The sequence below is a fragment of the Leptodactylus fuscus genome, chromosome 1 (assembly GCF_031893055.1).
Source record: "Leptodactylus fuscus isolate aLepFus1 chromosome 1, aLepFus1.hap2, whole genome shotgun sequence".
NCBI lineage: Eukaryota > Metazoa > Chordata > Amphibia > Anura > Leptodactylidae > Leptodactylus > Leptodactylus fuscus.
Genome location: NC_134265.1, coordinates 233,584,864 through 233,605,539, shown reverse-complemented (window position 1 = coordinate 233,605,539; position 20,676 = coordinate 233,584,864). Strand labels below are relative to the sequence as shown.

General features: G+C 43.7%; 2 protein-coding genes across 3 annotated transcripts in view; one reads left to right on the top strand and one right to left on the bottom strand.

The window, feature by feature from the left end:
• Window positions 1–6,202, top strand: part of LOC142216466 (sulfate anion transporter 1-like) — a 31,267-nt gene extending 25,065 nt beyond the window's left edge. Inside the window, exons 2-3 of the mRNA XM_075284305.1 lie at window positions 2,609–3,255; window positions 4,545–6,202. Of these exons, the coding sequence (XP_075140406.1) occupies window positions 2,629–3,255; window positions 4,545–6,068 (2,151 nt within the window). The 5' untranslated portion in view covers window positions 2,609–2,628 and the 3' untranslated portion in view covers window positions 6,069–6,202. The remainder of the gene's footprint in view (window positions 1–2,608; window positions 3,256–4,544) is intronic.
• The window catches only part of IDUA (alpha-L-iduronidase), an 87,308-nt gene extending 67,191 nt beyond the window's left edge, over window positions 1–20,117 (bottom strand). The window contains exons 1-2 of one of the 2 annotated variants that reach the window (XM_075284321.1): window positions 19,939–20,117; window positions 14,421–14,561 (exon numbers count right to left, since the gene is read on the bottom strand). In XM_075284321.1, the coding sequence (XP_075140422.1) occupies window positions 14,421–14,561; window positions 19,939–20,069 (272 nt within the window). In that variant the 5' untranslated portion in view covers window positions 20,070–20,117. The remainder of the gene's footprint in view (window positions 1–14,420; window positions 14,562–19,938) is intronic. The other variant, XM_075284331.1, reaches the window with a different exon arrangement.
• Between the last annotated feature and the right edge of the window lie 559 nt (window positions 20,118–20,676).

Here is a 20,676-nt window from a genome sequence, read left to right as displayed (position 1 = left end):
GTGCAGTGAAAGCACACCGACCCCATAGACTACAATGAGATCCATGTGCTTGCCGCGCTGCCTGCACAAATCATGCAGATAGGAAAGCAGATTGTGAAGAACTTTCCTCTCTGCATGTTTCCTGCAGAGATCTTGCGGCAAGCACATGGATCCCATTAAAGTCTATGGCAGTGATGGCGAACCTTTTAGAGACGGAGTACTCAAACTTCAACCCAAAACCCACTAATTTATAACAAAGTGCCAACACGGCAATTTAACCGTAATAATGTGCCGATCCAGAATTGCGCACAATTACAGACCAGCAAAATATGGTCATACGAATGGGGCTTTATAGAGCTTTCTGCTCCACTGTGACCCCCACACAGTCCAATCTGCTTCACAGTGACCTCCACACAGTATAATCTTCTCCTCAGTGGCCCCCACAGTATAATCTGCTGCACGGTGACCCCCACACAGTATAATCTGCTGCACTGTGGCCCCCACACAGTATAATCTGCTGCACAGTAGCCCCCACACAGTACAATTTGCTCCACGGTGGCCCCTATACAGTATAATCTGTTCCATGGATGGGTACCCAAAGAGAAGGTTCTGAGTGCCACCTTTGGCACCCGTTCCATAGGTTCGCCATCGCTGGTCTAGGGGGTCCGTGTGCTTTTACTGCACACCACTTGCAAATGCACAGTAGTCCGTTCAGGGGGTTCCCATGCGGACTCCCCGAACGAATTACTGACGCAGATGTGAACGAGGCTTAATACAATGCATTGCAAAAAATCACCATTTGTATGACAGGCTACATAAAGCAGCCTGTCATACAAACTAATGCCAGACAAGCCTGGGAGCCTTCAATAGGCTCTCGGCTGTCACGTCAGCCCTGGAAAAAAACTTGTCAAAAACTTAGGTACTCTACACACAACCCCAAAACCAGAAAAACTGAAGAGTTGTGTAAAATGTAGAAATTGATAGCAGCAACACATGTCAAAAAAGTTGGGACCATATCTACCAATGTCAAACAACAAACAATCAAAGGACCCTTACACCTCATGTGCACATTTTTTTTAGTCTGAAGATATATACACTCACCGGCCACTTTATTAGGTACACCATGCTAGTAACGGGTTGGACCCCCTTTTGCCTTCAGAACTGCCTCAATTCTTCATGGCATAGATTCAACAAGGTGCTGGAAGCATTCCTCAGAGATTTTGGTCCATAGTGACATGATGGCATCACACAGTTGCCGCAGATTTGTCGGCTGCACATCCATGATGCGAATCTCCCGTTCCACCACATCCCAAAGATGCTCTATTGGATTGAGATCTGGTGACTGTGGAGGCCATTGGAGTACAGTGAACTCATTGTCATGTTCAAGAAACCAGTCTGAGATGATTCCAGCTTTATGACATGGCGCATTATCCTGCTGAAAGTAGCCATCAGATGTTGGGTACATTGTGGTCATAAAGGGATGGACATGGTCAGCAACAATACTCAGGTAGGCTTTGGCGTTGCAACGATGCTCAATTGGTGCCAAGGGGCCCAAAGAGTGCCAAGAAAATATTCCCCACACCATGACACCACCACCACCAGCCTGAACCGTTGATACAAGGCAGGATGGATCCATGCTTTCATGTTGTTGATGCCAAATTCTGACCCTACCATCCAAATGTCGCAGCAGAAATCGAGACTCATCAGACCAGGCAACGTTTTTCCAATCTTCAATTGTCCAATTTCGATGAGCTTGTGCAAATTGTAGCCTCAGTTTCCTGTTCTTAGCTGAAAGGAGTGGCACCCGGTGTGGTCTTCTGCTGCTGTAGCCCATCTGCCTCAAAGTTCGACATACTGTGCGTTCAGAGATGCTCTTCTGGCTACCTTGGTTGTAACGGGTGGCTATTTGAGTCACTGTTGCCTTTCTATCAGCTCGAACCAGTCTGGCCATTCTCCTCTGACCTCTGGCATCAACAACGCATTTCCGCCCACAGAACTGCCGCTCACTGGATGTTTTTTCTTTTTCGGACCATTCTCTGTAAACCCTAGAGATGGTTGTGCGTGAAAATCCCAGTAGATCAGCAGTTTCTGAAATACTCAGACCAGCCCTTCTGGCACCAACAACCATGCCACGTTCAAAGGCACTCAGATCACCTTTCTTCCCCATACTGATGCTCGGTTTGAACTGCAGGAGATTGTCTTGACCATGTCTACATGCCTAAATGCACTGAGTTGCCACCATGTGATTGGCTGATTAGAAATTACGTGTTAACGAGCAGTTGGACAGGTGTACCTAATAAAGTGGCCGGTGAGTGTAAGCTGCTCATGCCATAGGCACTAATAGAACCCCATACCATCAGAGATCTGAGCGCTGATAACAGGCTGGATGGTCCCATTCCTCTTGAATCTGCAGGACGTGGCATCCATAGGTTCCATTAGTTGTCTATGCTGATACTTTTACTTTTCAATGCATTTCAGACTAATATCCAATTATAGGACATTGCACAAAACCTTTCAGGTGACCATAAACGTACAAGTAGCTAGAAGCATATTCACATACCGGAAATGTTAAACTCTTTGGAAATGTTACGTGCTTCAGTTTGAAATTGTTGTGTCATTTTGTTCTTAGTGCTCAAGGATACCAGGTAAATGAAAATGAAAAGTGAGACGGAAGAAAACCAATTAGAGGAACTCCCAACATACAACCATATTCATCTGGAAAGAAAAGCTAATAACCGCGTGAAGATCTTGAAGTCTCTGAAAGGCAAATTAAGAAACAATTGTACTTGTAGTACTAGAAAAGTCAAGAAAACTATCACAGGTTTTTTTCCTGTAATTCGATGGCTTCCAAAATACAACATCAAAGAAAATACATGGGGAGATATCATGTCGGGGTTAATCATAGGCATCATATTGGTCCCGCAAGCTATTGCTTATTCCCTCTTAGCAGGGCTAAAACCCATTTACAGCTTGTACACATCCTTCTTTGCCAACATAATTTATTTTTTAATGGGGACCTCTCGACATGTGTCTGTGGGTATTTTCAGTTTGATCAGCTTGATGGTTGGTCAGATTGTAGACAGAGAAGTGCAGCTGGCGGGTTTTGACCTGGATGATGATGTTGTCAAGAGTATAAAAGATGGAAATGCAACGGATATCAGCATGAACTTAACAACAGTCAACATTACCTTTGGCATGTTGAACATTGAATGTGGAAAAGAATGCTATGCCATCAGTATAGCTGCAGCACTGACATTTATGGCAGGGATATACCAGGTAAGATTCATTCAGCATATCTAATGACAGTAAGTGATCCCGTGGTACATAGACTTACCTAGCATAACTCCAGTTATAAACAACTTTGCATAAATGAATAGTTCAGGTAAAGATAAGAAATGTTGTAAGATATCTTTTAAACAAACAGGTTTTCTTTCCAGGCTGAATTACTTTGTACATATTAGTCTATGAAGAGAGGAGAGGGAAGAGGGGGCTACTAGAAAAGACACTGAAATTATTGCTGCTGTTGTACTTTGATACCCTCACTGCAAAGCTTGTAGATAATGGCAGAATGAGGCAATAAATCAATTAGCCAGCTGGCAGCAGTCTCCTACTTCACCCCTCTCTCTTCCATAGAGCTTTATGTGTGAGGCTGAATAGTAGAGGAATCTTATGTAAACAGTCAGAATGATGATAAGGAACAGGGGAGCGGGTAATGAGTGGTTAAGCAGCCTGTCTTACAAACTAATGCCAGACAAGCCTGGGAGCCTTTAATAGGCTCTTGGTTGTCATTGCAACGGAATGACAACCCTTCATCTTGCTCTAGATCCACATCAAAATGGCAGCGCTGGTAACATGGCACCGCGGTCGGTTTTGACCAAGACACTAAGGGGTCTTTATGACCGCGATCAGTGCAGACACTGATCGCAGGTGTTAGCGCCAGGTCTATGTTGAGATTCTCAGCTTTCATATGCTTCCAAGACTGCATTAGCATTAACTATAATTTACTGTATTAGTATTAACTATTAAATAATCTGAAGTAGTTAAAAAGGGAGACATCACTAGATAAAAACACAGTTGGGTAATGGAGCTTTATATGCAGAAACCAAAACAAAATCCACTAACACTTACAAAGTGGTGTGGAGAGAAGTCGCACCAGCAGGGTCAAAACTTTGGTAGGAAGTAGGGTTGAGCGATCGTGTTCGGAAAAGATCGGATTCCGATCGGCGATCGAGAAAATTTCACGATCGCCAGTGGAATTCCGAACACGATCTTTTTATGTGGGATTGAGATCGATGATTTTTCCCACAATGCATTGCTTAGCCTTCACACTGCCAGCACAGGACATACCAAGGCTGGTGTTGAAAATGCCAGTCTTTAAAACTCTGCCCCATTGTTTGCATACAAATACTTATAATAAAGTGAATATTATTGTTCAATCTGGTTGAGTTCTAATATCTAAGACAGCACCGACAATAATCTCTGTTTTGCATCTATAATAGATTTGGTATCTAAGTATCAAAAACTAACAAGAATTTGTAGTCATCTATCCATTTGTCCTTTCGCAGGTTCTCATGGGAGTATTTCGTCTGGGATTTCTGTCTATATATTTATCAGAGCCCATGTTGGATGGATTTGCTACAGGTGCTTCATTGACTATTTTAACAGCCCAAGTGAAATATCTTCTGGGCCTTAAGCTCCCCCGGAGCCCAGGTATTGGAATGCTGGTCATGACTTGGGTCAATATATTTAAAAATATTCACATGACAAATTTTTGTGATGTTGTGACAAGTGCCATATGCATTGCTGTGTTAGTTGCTGCCAAAGAACTTGGAGATCGCTATAAAGACAAGATTAAGATACCTCTTCCAACAGAACTGGTTGTGATTGTAGTGGCGACTCTTATATCACACTACTGCAACCTAAATGAAGTCTATGCCTCAAGTGTATCTGGTGTAATACCAACAGGGTTCATACCACCAAAAGTGCCGGATTTTAGCCTTATGGGAAAAATTGCTGTGGATGCTATTCCTCTTGCCATTGTCAGTTTTGCATTCACCATTTCTTTATCAGAAATGTTTGCCAAGAAGTATGCCTACACTGTGAAAGCCAACCAGGAGATGTTTGCCATTGGATTTTGCAATATTATTCCATCATTTTTCCATTGTTTTGCTACCAGTGCTGCCCTAGCCAAGACTCTGGTGAAAACCTCAACAGGGTGCAAGACACAGGTTTCTAGTGTTGTAAGTGCAATTGTGGTACTGTTGGTCCTACTTTTCTTTGCACCTTTATTTTATTCCCTACAAAAATGTGTCTTGGCCTGTATAATAATTGTGAGTTTACGAGGGGCTCTGAGGAAATTCAAAGACTTGCCTGCTCAATGGCGCCTGAACAAAATAGACGCAGTTGTCTGGAGTGTCACTGTGCTTTCTTCTGCTCTGATCAGTACAGAAATAGGCCTCATGGTAGGAATAGTCTTTTCCATGCTGTGCCTCATTGTGCGCACTCAGATACCTCACACTGCCATGCTTAACCACATACAGGACACTGTCTTTTATGAGGATGGAGGCAGATATGAAAATCTTCTCCCTATTCCCAAAATCAAGATAATCCGCTTTGAAAGTCCTCTTCACTATGCAAATAAAGACTATTTTCTTCAGTCTATATACAAAAAGGTAGGGGTGAATCCCAGCCTTGAAATAATTAGACGGAAAAAATTGGAGAAAAAACTTAACAAGAAGAAAGAAAACAAAGAAACAGAACAAATGAAAAACAATGATAACAATGACATACATATACAACTTGTTAATAAGAAAAATGACTTGGAAACTATTGTACTGGATTGTTCTTCCATATCATTTCTAGATACATCTGGCATGAACGCTCTTAAAGGGCTGTTGAAAGATTACAAGGAGGTACAAATCAATATTCTTTTGGCTTGTTGCAACACATCAGTCATAGATTCCCTCTGCAGAGGAGGTTACTTTGGAAAACAAGACAAGGATATTCATAAGATGCTCTTCCATACCATACATGATGCGGTGGAATTTGCGAGAGAGAAAGAGTTGTTGGTAACACACTCTACTGTATAGTTATTGATGAATTTGGGATCGTTCTACACCGTTTGATCAAATACAAATTGACTATAGATTCGGTAAAAGCAGAATATTTCAGCAGTGTTTATAGACTATAAAAAAGTGTGTTACACTTTAAAACAAAAAAACATGTAAAAGTCCAATCATTTCCATTTTCATGTTCCTTGCACCTATTAAATTGTTACAAAGTTAAATGATACTGCACTGAACTTTGGGGATGTTCACAAAAATAAATTGGTTTATGTAATATTTCTAAATATTTACTATGCTTGCATTAAAAAAATAAAAAATTACAGGACCATGAAAATATAGCTTACAGATGGGGCCAACACCTACAGCAAGTTGGAAATATCCATACTAAGCATACTACAGAATCTTCTTGTTTAGAAGCAAAGTACAGCTTTACACCTGCTCCACATCATGCTAATGAAGAAGACCCGAATGTTATTAAAGGGATCCTATCATACAAAGACATTTTTTTCTTAGTAACACGTCAGAATAGCCTTAAGAAAGGCTATTCGTCTCCTACCTTTCGTTGTCTTCTCCGCACAGCTGTTCCATAGGAATCCTGATTCTTGTCGGTATGCAAATTAGTTCTCTCGCGTCCCCAATGCTGCCAGAGAACTCTCTCCAGCGCTGCCGCCATCTTCGTCAGGAGCATCCTCTTCATCCTCTTTTTCCGGCGGTGGCTTGTAATTTCTAGGCCTCGGGCAGAGCAGACTGCGCATGCCCACAGGCAACGAGAAAATGGCCGCTTACAATACTGGGTAAGCAGCCATTTTCTCATGGCCTGTGGGCATGCGCAGTCTGCTCTGGCCGAGGCCTAGAAGTTAAAAGCCACCGCTGGAAGAAGAGGATGAAGAGGACGCTCCTGACGAAGATGGAGGTGGTGCTGGAGAGAGTTCTCTGGCAGCATTGAGGATGCCCCCAGTGCTGTTTGAGTGCTAGGGGCCTGCCCCCAGTGCTGTGAGAGGACTAATTTGCATATCGACAAGAACCGGGATTTTATACGGAATGGCAGCGCGGAGAAGACAACGAAAGGTAAGAGACGAATAGCCTTTATTAAAGGGGTTGTCCCATGAAAAGCATCCTATCTATACTGCTAGTTTATGTGGATTTAAGACTTTTCCTAAATACATTGTTGACACTGCGTTTCTATGACCACGGGCTTATCTGCTCAGTTCCCAAGTGACATAGCTGCCTGTTCTCAGGGAGAGAGAGGGGCTGAGTGCTGGGAGCAGCTCTGTGCTGTGTACGTCTCAACAGAGCTCCTCAGATAGGGAAGGTGAGAACTCCGGGATTACTGTGCTGTCTATCTTCAGTTTTTCCACTTATCAACCGGTTTAATTGAATTTGGCTGATAAGGGCTGAGATAAGGATTCCGATACCTCTGTATGTAATGCAAGCTGACTCAAATCCAGCTCTGCTACATCAGTTTCCACATCAGCTTTATACCGTGGCAATGCATTTACAACCAATCCCTCATTACTGCAAACATAGCAGATAGCAGAGCAAGTGAAACCCCGCCCACCAATGTGCCGAGAAATCCAGGAAGTGAAGAGAGCACAGAGCCTGCAGGCTGCAGAACAAGAGTTATGGGAATACCCCTTTAAGGCTATTCTGACGTGTTACTAAGAAAAAAATGTGTTTGTACGATAGGATCCCTTTAAGTGTCAATGTGGCAGGAGCTGTGAGCAGCTAGTTAGGAGAGTAGAGGGGGACCAGCTGAAGGTGGTCCTATGGCTACAAACAAAGCCAATTAGATAGGTGAAACCTATGTGATAAATGGTAGTTAAGGGGGCGTTCACACTACCGTCGGTGTCTGACAGGTAGTGTCCGCTCCTAGTGTCCACTCAAAATCTGTCACGGACATCAGGAGCGGACACTAGCTGTGTCTGTGACACCTGTCATTTATTTAAATGGGCATTGGGTGCGTTCTTTTGCACTCCGTGCCCTTCCTTCCCTGTCTGCAAGTGAAGATGTCCGACTTCTCAAGCAAGCGGACAGAAAAACCCTACATGTCGGGTTTTTCTGTCCGCTTGAGAAGTCGGACATCTTCACTTGCGGACAGGGAAGGAAGGGCACGGAGTGCAAAAGAACGCACCCGATGCCCATTTAAATAAATGACAGGTGTCACGGACACAGCTAGTGTCCGCTCCTAATGTCCGTGCCAGATTTTGAGCGGACACTAGGAGCGGACACTACCTGTCGGACACCGTCGGTAGTGTGAATGCCCCCTAATAAATGCTGAAGGAGTACTCTTGGCAGGGTGGCCAGCGGTTGCTACATTCAACTGCAGACATAATGGAAATGTAGAAATAGCCCTTTAGAAGAGGACATTTTACATACCGCTAGAAAGCTGACAGTGCACCCTTACAATACTATTCCATATCCTTGTACTGTCAGGAGAGGCGTTCAGCAAAGCCCAGGGATAAAGCTAACAGCAGCTATATCTCTAGCACTGAGGTGCATACCGGGAAAGCGGACAATGTACTGAATTCAGCACACTGTTGGCTTTCTAACGGTATGTGTAACGCACATTTCTGTGGACATGAAAGGTTCTCTTCTAAAGGAGTCTATCACTGTTCTCAGCTACTGTAAACCACTCCCCTAGTGTTGTAGATGCTGTTAGCAGAATAAAAACGATACCTTTCTTATTTTTCAGAGCCCCAGGGATGCATAGAAAAAGCACTTTTATTCTTTATTCAAATAAGGATCTTGGAGCACAGGGGGAGTTTCTTCTATTACTTAGCACTGCTGCATCATCACTAAACATGCCCATCTTGCAATCAGCCTGTCCCCCTGGGCAGTGGGAGGATCAACTGACACTGCCCAGGATCAACAATTCCCTCTGCAATAGTGTTTTGCTGCACACAACTGCTACAATATATCTTTCCTTGCCATATGTCAAAAGCAAGTTAAGAAATAAGCACTACATTAGTATGGAAAATAGAGGTGAATTTAGTGGTAGGAATCAAAAAAGAAATAAAGAAGAGCCTGTCTAGGACATATAACAGTCCTGGGTATGGTAGTGGCATGGATATTGATGATTATAACTAGAGATGAGCGAACACTATTCGAAACAGCCATTTCAAACAGCATGCTCCAATGCAAATTAATGGACGCAGCCGGCACACAAGTCTGCGTGCCGGCCGCTTCCATTCATTTCTATGGGAGCGTGCTATTCGAAACGGCTGTTTCGAATAGTGTTCACTCATCTCTAATTATAACTATACGTTGGACATGATCTGGAAACCAGGTCAACTCAGAAGTGATGACATCAGGGAAGAAGGGACTTGGTAGAAGTGATAATCATCCAATGTATGGCCAAAACATCAAAATAACATGCTAGAAGTGTACGCTCAGGAAGAGGTGGCAGGCAACATGTTTCACCAATTTATGGTGGTAGTTTTGTGTAGACATCTCGTGTGGACATTCTTCTCTACATTGCCAAACAACAACTATTGCAATGTCTGCATGTAAAGAATAAGCTGTTTACTTTCTGTTGCATATGTAAGAAATATGTCTTTCCATCAGCACAAGCTCAAATAAGTAAAACAAACTGGCAGAACGTATGGCAATTGATGTTAGCAAGACTGTTCTTCCTGTGGTAATTCTTGAAGCCAGGCCACATCCACAACTAGTACATGGTCATCACATCACCATAATCACTGAATGTTTGTCCTAGTCCACGCTAGCCAAGTGCATGGCCAGGAAATCACAATATGCTTTCAGTCATGTGCTTGTGTGGCATCTGAACTCACACATTGGTCTGTTAAGAACTTGATGCAACAAATAACTCTGTAAGTCCTGGGCAACTAGAATCCCCAAGCGTTGAGGCAAAAAAAGTCCTGGGTGTGCTGCGCTCTCCTAACCGGAGCGGAACCAGGCCTCGGAGTTCATCACCCGAGCTCCTGATGGTGCAGTTGGACTTGGTAAAAGTCCGAGGCCCGAATCTGCAACTGCTCAGACGCACACCCAGCCAACCCCAAGTAGGAGGACCCAGACACTAACATTAGAGTGAAGTCGAAGAGAGCAGGATGGACTGGAGTCGCAGATGAGCAGGAGGGTAATCCAGGGGAGTTACGCAGATATCCAAGGAACAGATTTGTCATCAAGCAAGCTGTGTCGATAACTAGAGGTCATGTGATAGCAGAAGGCAGAGGCAGAAGTGTAGTCAGGGAAGCTGGGTCATACACTGGAGGTAAACGGAGTAGCCAAAACAGGATCCAAAAGGGAGGTCAGGTGGAAACCAAAGGTCATACACAGTAGGTCAGGAAGGTTCCAAGTCAGGGTCATGGAGGAGAGGTCTGTAAGGCAAGCCGGGTAATACACATCCACAGGAAATCCAAGTACATGGGAAGAGGCAGGAGGTAGCAGGACAGGAGACAGGGAACTGGAGAGACTCGTCACTAGGGGAGCTGATACCGCAGGGAAACAAAAAACCAGCGGCGTGCCGAAATCAAAATGAGGCCTAAATAGCCTCAAGCCCGCCGCTGACCCCCTCTGACCCCAGAAGTGCCGGTCCCAGTGCTAAGGGGAAACTGGAACCTCCGCACACTCAAACGGAGGCCTCTAGCCTACCCCAACACCGGAACAAGCAATGATCCCAGCGCTGGACAGGGATCGGGTTGGGCGCCTCCGCACAGTACAGCGGAGGCCCCGGCCCGTCCTAACATGGTCAGGTTGCAGTTGGTGCTGTGTCAGTGAATTTTCCTGCTTTTAGGCAACTGATGGTGTTTGCTAAGCCTCAAGGGAGGATACACTGCCATTATTTTTCTATAACCTTTGATACATGGAGCAGCAATTAGGGCAGGGTCAATACATGACACCTCCATGTTTGTGCAATTGTGGTTCTGAGTCTTTTGACACCAGGAGACACCCATCTGTTTCCTTTAGTTCCTGCTTAATGGACATTTTTCTATTCCCATCTCCAAGAGCAACAGGGCAGATTGTTGCTTCTTGTTCCCCTCTTTCCATGCACATGTATATGATAAACTGTAGCCATTTTGTCTCAAGGGAAATGTGAACCAAAGTGAGTTATGAAACCTTTTCTCATCTCTAGTCCCTGTGGATGAATTCCCATCGTCATAAAATATCCCTTTATACTTCTCATAGCATGTATACTTAAGACACTGGCCTAACTTATTTTGCACCCTGTAGAAGGGCTTCCTCTACCTCCTTTTTTTCGTTATTTTTCTGCTTTCTCAGTAGTAAAATGCTATTGTATCACCAACATACATTTGACCATTGTGGTTTCTAACAGCTGCCCTCTCATGTATAGCTACATATAATATAATTACTCGCTACCTTTGGTATTGTATACTGGCGATTATACTGTTCTATGCTTCAAAAAGCAATCTTACCAAGTTTTTCTTTTTTATTCCTTGTTTATGGTAAATTGTTTAAAAAAATCACTAGTCCTCAAAACATGCCGCACTTATTTACATAAGACAGACTCATTCATGTATGTACGGTCCTCTCACTCCAGTAACGCATAACCCTGATTTCTCCCCTTGGTTTTCTCCCCTTCTTTATCTCTACTTCTACCACTCCATGAAGTGAAAAGCAAACCTACATAGGTCCCTCACACCCTTCAAAATCTCCTGTAATTTATCCCCATCCCCCTACAGAACCATTGCCCTCCTATATGAACAATCCCTGTTATCACAACCTCAAAGGCCCCTGACATTCGCAGCTAAGGGAAAAGAACTTGCAGCGAATCTTTACTCAGGAACAATGGTCCAAGGCCCTTACCCTCTGTCATAAATTTTCCATCTCCTGTAAGGCAAGGAAACCATTTATAAATATATACTCTGCTTTTGGTATAGAGTTCTGGTTTCCCTTCACATTAAGTACCTGAACATACCAGATACTCGCTGGAGATGCCTGCAAGATAGGGGCATGGTGCAACATATATATTGGAGTTGTCTCGGAAAAGGTAGTGGACCTCAATAGGAAAATAACAGTGGTCTCTATTGCCAATTATCCATCTTCTCTCATACTCATCATCCTACCCAGAAAAATTAAACGTTATTCCAAAACTTTGATCAATTTTCTTCTTATACATGAGTCCCCCTGCGAACTTCCGGTTGGCACATGCGCAATGGAAGGGCGGCAAGAAGACTTCCTGTTCCTTAGTGAATTAACCAGGGCTGGGTATGTACTTCAGGGTATGGTCCTCGGGTTACGACGAGCCTGCTGCAGAACCTCATTTTCTGAATGCTATACAGTGTATAGCATTCGGCAAATGAAGGCTGATTGTGTAGCAGGCTCGTCCTTGCTACGAGCAGGTAAGTATGCTGTTACCAGTTGACTTTTTCTCATTGAAATGAATAGACCAGCGTTGATTGGCCAGTTGCCAGTGATTTGGCCAATCAACGCTGGTTCTGCCAGAGGCTCGTCTGAGGAGGCGGAGTCTAACATCGGACTATTCATTCCAATGAGAAAAACTCTTGCCTGCCCGTGGCAAGGACGTGCCTGCTGCAGAATCAGTGTTCATTTGCCGAATGCTATACATATATATAGCATTCGGCAAATAAATATATATACTGTATAGCATTTAGCAAATGAGGTTCTGCAGCAGGCTCGTCGTAACCACGAAACAGTATGCCTATACCCCTGCTAGACATGGCAAACTCTCAAAACCGGAAAGAGATCTTCGACCGGAAATAGGAAGGGCGGGACTTAATCCTTTGTTATTGTTGTCAAAGGGGGACTCATGTATAGCTGTGAGAAAAGTGATTCCCAGACATAGCCTGGAATTAATCATTGTGTCACTTATTAGTGACAGTACCTGTGACCCCAGAACTGACTACATGTATAACTATATCCAGGTACATGGTGTGTCACCTCATCAGTAATGAGAAATAGCCTGGAATTACTTAATGTGTCACTTACTTATCAGTGATAGTATCTGTGACCCCAGAACTGACTGCTGTTATATAACTACATCCACTTACATAGGGTGCCACCAACCTTAGTAATGACAAATAGCCTGGAATTATTCAGTATGTCACTTACTTATTAGTGACATTATCTGTGACCCCAGAACTGACTGCAGGTATAACTACATCCAGGTACATAGTGTGTCACCCCATCAGTAATAAGAAATATCCTGGAATTAATCAGTGTGTCACTTACTTATTAGTAACAGTACCCGAGACCCCAGAACTGACTGCAGTTATAACCACATCCAGGTACATAGTGTGTCACCCCATCAGTAATGAGATATATCCTGGAATTAATCAGTGTGTCACTTACTTATTAGTAACAGTACCCGAGACCCCAGAACTGACTGCAGTTATAACTACATCCAGGTACATAGTGTGTCACCCCATCAGTAATGAGATATATCCTGGAATTAATCAGTGTGTCACTTACTTATTAGTGATGAGACCTGTGACCCCAGAACTGACTGCAGGTATAACTATATCCAGGTACATAGTGTGTCACCCCATCAGTAATGAGATATATCCTGGAATTAATCAGTGTGTCACTTACTTATTAGTGATGAGACCTGTGACCCCAGAACCTACTGTAGTTACATAACTGCATCCAGGTACATAGTGCGTCAGCCCATCAGTAATGAGAAATAGCCTGGAATTACTCAGTGTGTCAATTATTTATTAATGATGGGACCTGTGACCGCAGAACTGACTGCAGGTATAACTATATCTAGGTGCATACTGTGTCACCCCCATCAGTAATAAGAAATAGCCTGGAATTACTTAGTGCATCACTTATTAGTAACAGTATCTGTGTCCCCAGAACTGACTGCGGCCATAACTATATCCAGGTACATAGTGTGTCACCCCATCAGTAATGAGAAATTATTCAGTGTGTCGCTTACTTATTAGAGACAGCAAATGTAATCCCAGAACTGAATGCAGTGATAATCACATCCAGTTACATAAATCTTTCAGTCTCTGCACCAGTTGGGCTCTTTATTAAGACTAATATACTATACGCCAGTTTTAATAAATCTACCCATAGTGTGGCTTCACCCTTACTATGCATTTCATGTCATCTGAGGAGTTAAACCTCCTACATTGGAACTAGTTCGAGCTGGCAGGTGTTGAACAATGTTCACCCACCACTTCATATACTCACACTGACATTATGAAGTCGATGTATGTCAAATATTGAAAAGGGTTGAAATTGCATACACATTATCATAAATAGTTTAAGAGTAGCACATGCTGCACATCACTACCGTTATGTACTACATGATTTGCTAGAACACATTTTGTTTAGAGTGTTTGAATTGCTATTTGATTCTAATTTTATATCTCTTATCATATGTTAGACCTATTGTTTTAGTGCTAACGTACACACACAAATACTTACGAAACTTTTATAAGGTCCAATAACCAGTGAATCCTGACTTGCACAATACCACCATGAGGAACAGAAGAAATGAAGGCCAGGTTCAGTCTTTGGTCTTTACCCAAAAAATATGTTTCTGCCTTGTCGTGTGGTAAAGGGGGACTGAAATATGTAATGAAAACATTAACAAAACTATTGAATACTATTCACGTTGCGTCAACACAATGACTCATTTTATTAAGGTGTGGATATTTAAAGGGATCCTATCATTCACACACTATTTTTTTTAGGTACCACGTTGGAATAGCCTTAAGAAAAGCTATTCTTCTCCTACCTTTCGTTGTCTTCTCCGCGCCGCCGTTCGCCTACAATCCCGTTTTTTGTCGGTATGCAAATTAGCTCTTACAATACTATGCAAGCGGCCATTTTCTTGTGGCCTGTGGGCATGTGCAGTCTGCTCTGCCCAAGGCCTAGAAGTTACAAGCCACCGCTGGAAGAAGAGGCTGAAGAGGACGCTGCTGACGAAGTTGTAGGTGGCACTGGAGAGACTTCTCTCGCAGCTTTGGGGACGCCCCAGTGCTGTTTCAGCGCTGGGGCCCGCCCCTAGTGCTGTGAGAGAGCTAATTTGCATACCGACAAGCGGTGGCTTGTAACTTCTAGGCCTTGGGCCATGGGCAGAGCAGATTGCGCATGCCTACAGGCCACGAGAAAATGGCCACTTGCACAGTATTGTAAGGGAAGCTATTTGAGCACTGGGGCCCGCCCCCAGTGCTGCGAGAGCTAATTTGCATACCGACAAGAAGCGGGATTGTAGGCGAACGGCGACGCGGAGAAGATAACAAAAGGTAGGAAGAGAATAGCCTTTCTTAAGGCTATTCCGACATGGTACCTAGAAAAAAGTGTGGTCTTTCTAGCGGTATATAAAACCACATGTGCCCCAACTAATGAAAGGTCCTCTTTAACAAAAAAAGCAGGTTCCCCAGTAGAAGCTCTGGTACTCCTCAGCAGCCTAGGTTACTGCCACTACCTGTCTACATCACCAACTATAGCTTCAGCCAATCGCTAAGACGTAAAGCTGTAGTCATCCTACACAGGCAATTGGGGCTGGTGAGGAGAACCATAACCGCCCCTGTGTAACGAAGGAGCAAGGACAGGTAAATATAGCTGTTTTTCTCATGTTGTTGCTGTACCTGACACTAGGAGACTTTTATTCTACCTGGTGAAGATAAGAAAAAAGGAAATAAGAACTGGCTCTGTTGTAATAAAACTTGTGCGTGTGTAAACAATAAACTCATGTGTGATGTCTATGAGAGTCACAATCCTGCTCATTTTCCATTTGTGTGCTGTCCATGGTTGATGGATGTGAAAAACCGATCAACTTCTCTTCTCTTCTTTCTTTTTTTGGATGAGGGGAACAACTTTGATGCTTCAAAGAGCTCATCTGCATATTGACAAAAACTGTGGAAGCGCCAATTCACAAGATTCACAAGGGGAAAACACAATTTGATTCAGGAGACCCTAAGGGCGGGTTCACACGTGTGCCCGATCTCCGCTTTCAGGTTTCCGTCTTCTGCCCAAGAAACTGGACAGGAGATGGAAACTGGCAGTCACTTTTCAAACCCATTCTTTTGAATGGGTTTGCTAAGTGTCCGCCCGTGAGCGTTTTTTGTGGTCTCTGCAGCAAAACGTTTTTGTTTTTTTTAACCGGACACAAAATCGGACATGCAGGACTTTGTGTCCAGTTAAAAAAAAAAAAGGTTTTGCCGCAGAGACCACAAAACACTCACGGGTGGATACTGACCGCCGGGTTTCCGTCTCCTGTCGGCAGAAGACAGAAACCCACAAAGCGGAGACCGGGAGCAGGTGTGAACCCGCCCTAACCTATATATCTATACAGCTGAGTTGATAAGCTGGGTTTTGGTGACAGACTCCCTTTAAATATCCTATATCTTTCTATGCCTCTGGACTAGTGAGAAATGGACAGCATACACGACATCAACGTGCAGTCTGTTATTTTCATGAACCCATAGACATTAACGGGCATCTCTTTTATTATTCAAAATAGAGCACCATTGAGATCTACACATAGTAAAAGCAGACGCTTGAATACTGTCTACCCATTCATGTTTTATCACAGTTAAATCTGACAAGCATTTCTTGAAGAATCTGTCAGATATCTACCAAGGAGGTAGCAGCCGATCCTCAAAAGAACAGACCTTTTATAATTTAATAGGGTTAATATGTGGCTTTTCCATACAGAATCTGCAAGCATGCTACAAATTTACAATCCTCATTGTGGTCATTTATTCGGCACAAATTTTATTGGCTTCAAGCACCAGCCGTGCAGCGGTTAATGTATGTGTGAGCTTCAATAAATGGGCATCAATCACTTAGAGGGCAAAACAGGACTCGGATAAGCAAGTTAGGGTATGTTGATGGGGACAGGCTGTTGGCACCTACATTATTTCTGGGCATCTAGATCGCACTATTACAATATAAAGGAATGTTTCCTCACATTTTGGGCCCCTAAAACACCAAATTACTGTTTTTTATTCTAATGATAGGCTCTCTTTCTCTACGAAGCTTTCAGAAATGATAGATGAACTCTGATTAGTTACTATGGGCAGGTTTTTGTTTAGACAACCCATGAATCTAGAGATGGGGAAAGCTGCTGCTGACCAGGCATTTGCCCTGCAGTGTCTGCTCTTAGCTTTCGGCCCTGCAGTGTCTGCTCTTAGCTTTCAGTCACGGTTCCAACATTTTTTCTCAGCAGGAACGATGCCGCAGACTATACTACTCTTGTTATCACAACAGTACGGTATGCTACTTATTTATAGCATACTTGCCATCTACCCCACATTTGCTGGGTTTGGCTCTAATTTTTAGAAAAAAAATCATCAAATTTGGCTTTACTTGGGTGAACTCTACCTAAAACAAGTTTAAGCACACCCCACCAAAAGTGGGCATTGATGTCTAGGCAGTGGACGATCCCGGGGACAAGTTTTAAAGGGATTCTACCATTGAAACCCATTTTTTTGTAGATAACATGTCGGAATAGCCTTTAGAAAGGCTATTCGTCTCTTACCTTTAGATGTGATCTCCGCCGCGCCGTTCCTTAGAAATACCGGTTTTTACCGGGATGCAAATTAGTTCTCTCGCAGCGATGGGGGTGGGCCCCAGCGCTGGAAATGCGATGGGGGCGTCCCCACTGCTGTGAGAGAACAGGCTCCAGTGACACCTCTATCATCGACTGGATCCTCCCCTTCTTTCGTCGTCGTTCTTCGGCGTCACCTCCGACGCCTGCGCAACTGGCTCTGCCAGTGAGACACTAGTAGAGCCGACTGTGCATGCCGGCCGGCGGCCATAGTTCCAAGGCCGCAATTGCGCGCATGCGCAGTCGGCCGTACTAGTGTCTCACTGGCAGAGCCAACTGAGCAGGCGTCGGAGGTGACGCCGAAGAAAGAAGGGGAGGATCTAGCCGAAGATAGAGGCGTCGCTGGAGCCTGTTCTAGAGCAGCAGTGGAGACGCCTCCATCGCATTTCCAGCACTGGGGCCCGCCCCCATCGCTGAGAGAGAACTAATTTGCATACCGGTAAAAACCGGTATTTCTAAGGAACGGCGTGGCGGAGATCACATCTGAAGGTAAGAGACGAATAGCCTTCCTAAAGGCAATTCTGACGTGTTATCTAGAAAAAAAGAGTTTTAATGGTAGAATCCCTTTAAGCGCCCTGATTTTCCCAACTGAAATGTTACCAACAGGTGAAACTAGAGGCTTAAGTTTAAGGCCCCATGGGCCTGAAACTCAGCACGGCTCTTCCCACAGCGCTTTGATCACAAAGTTCACGGACTTTTCCCACTGCGGACTTTCTGTTACAATTATATCTACGCGCAAGCCAACGGCATTTCAATAGATATAATTGGCATGCTGCGATTTTCAAAACCGCAACAGTTTTGGAAACCGCAGTGTGTCCGCGGTGCGATTTTTTCCGCACAGTGGGGATGGGATTCACATGAATCCCATCCACTTTGCAAGTACTGTAAAACACTGCAATTTTTCCCACGGATTTTCCGCCGCGGGCAAATCACAGCGTTTCCGCCCCATGGGGCACCAGCCTAAAGGGGTTTTCCTATCTCCTTATTTCAGCAGTTTTGCCTGCTGTCTCCTCTTTGCACTTCCCATATAACCCCCTCCCAGCTTTGCTGAACAGGACACTATGAGTATTACAATACTTATTATAATTACTAGAAATCTAATATAAATGCAGATCAGATAATATGCACATTCTTGTAGAGAATGGAGAGTGGAACTGATTGTCCTGCCAGTAGTGATTGATGTCACTTGTCCTGCTTGTCACACAGCTGCAGCGTTATGGAAACGCTGTGTAAACAATGAGAAGAATAAGGTCACATAGCAGGCAAACAAAGCAGCGTTTTTAAAGCAATATATTTAGGAAAAGTCTTCAATTTACATAAGCTACCAGTATAGATAGGATCCTTGAGATGGGAATACTCCTTTAGGGGCCCTAATGCAAAAGTCCAACAAGGATCCCCCACCACAGCAATTTTCTTCCCTATTGTGCTACCACCTCCTTCCCAGAATCTGTCCTTGACTATACTCTGACCAGTTGTCCATTTGGAATAAAAAGGTCAATTTTCTCTTTATTGACAGTGGAAGGCTAAGTATCATAAATGTTCTCACTCCAGTTAACCAGAGGACAGGGGTAATAAATTTCCAATGCACAAACTGCCAGTGATCATAGAGATTAAGAAAGGTGATCAAAGAAGTTTAATCAGCCTTTGTGTGGTAAGGGTGACTTATGGACACCAGGCTTATGGACCCAGTGGTAAATGAGACCACTATGAACCATTTATGTTATGCCAGTGATTATGGGCCCCCTAAGGCTCCTGGGACTGGGTGCATTGCACCTCAAGTTTCCCCCCTGGTGGCTAACGATCTTAAGGCAACAAAATTTGGCCATCATTACACCTGCCACAAGGCAGTTAGCCAGTTTACCTGGTGACCAGAACAGCAATAAAGACATACTGATATATTACAGCATAACACTGTGTATGTGGTCATGAGGCAGGGCAAGACTCAGGACAGATCCTCTTCATGTCTGTTTAGTAGCCTGGATTCACTGAAGGAAATTAATGGGGTTGTAGAAAAACGAGCAGCACGGGGATATCATCGGGATAGCCATCCATGCTGTTTAACCATAGACTTGGCACATGTACACGTTCACATATACGTAGCCTAACTGTACCTGAATACTCATGCAGGTGAAGTTACAGCCACCTTTTCCTAAAGTACTTCCGGTGTCTGTGCCCCCTCCTGCAATTGGACAACATGATGCAGTGGATGTTGGACCTGACTTTCGGTCAAAAATTACTTCAATGAAAAATGAAACCCTTTAAGATTTGGCTGAGCATCTTTCTTAACTTTTTTTAATTAAATATTTGAATTTTCTAAATGTCCTTTAAACGTAAGGCATCCATTATAACAATGGACTGTATCAGCACCGCATATACAGCACTTACCAAAATCCTGTGCTTTTCCAGAAATGTTTCATCTCCTTTCTAGATTTTGTTGGGTCTATATTAATAATGTATCCTCCAGCTACTAAACCAGGCATTAAACCCACAGCGAGAATGAAATTCAATAATCTCATGTCCTGTGACCGTATATAATCCACTTCATAAATCTGTAACTAGCAAGCAAATCTAGTAATAACAAGAGCTCTCCATGCAGAAGTTCTGTGAACGCTGCTTCAAAGGGGACTACTTCCTATGTCACTCAAGGGGCGAGTCATTACACTGCCGAAAAGGCAGCCAGTAACAGAGCAGGAACAGAGCACAGCTCCCCTGTCTGCATCAGTGGTTTCTTCCAAATTTGCAGCTCTGCAGACAGTTTAGAAAATGTTGCTCTACCAGAATGACCAATTCACTCCTTGAAACCACTGAGAAGGAAGTGCTCAGCTGTGCAGTTGTCATGAAGTCTTGCAGTAAATATCAAGGAACTTATCGCGAGTTCGGCTATGTTCACATCTTCATTTTACTGTAGGGACAGAAAAATAGAGAAAAAAATGAAATCAACAGTATTGGATATACTAAAAATGTTGGCTGCCTTGCCACTGTGTTTCAGGATTATTTGATATTTTACGTAGCAAAATACTGCAGCATTGTCTGTGATTTTTGGTGCAGCCTCTGGCACAGATATGCATGTAGGGTAAGGTCCATTCACATCTGCGTTCGAGGAGTCCACATGGGGACCTCTAA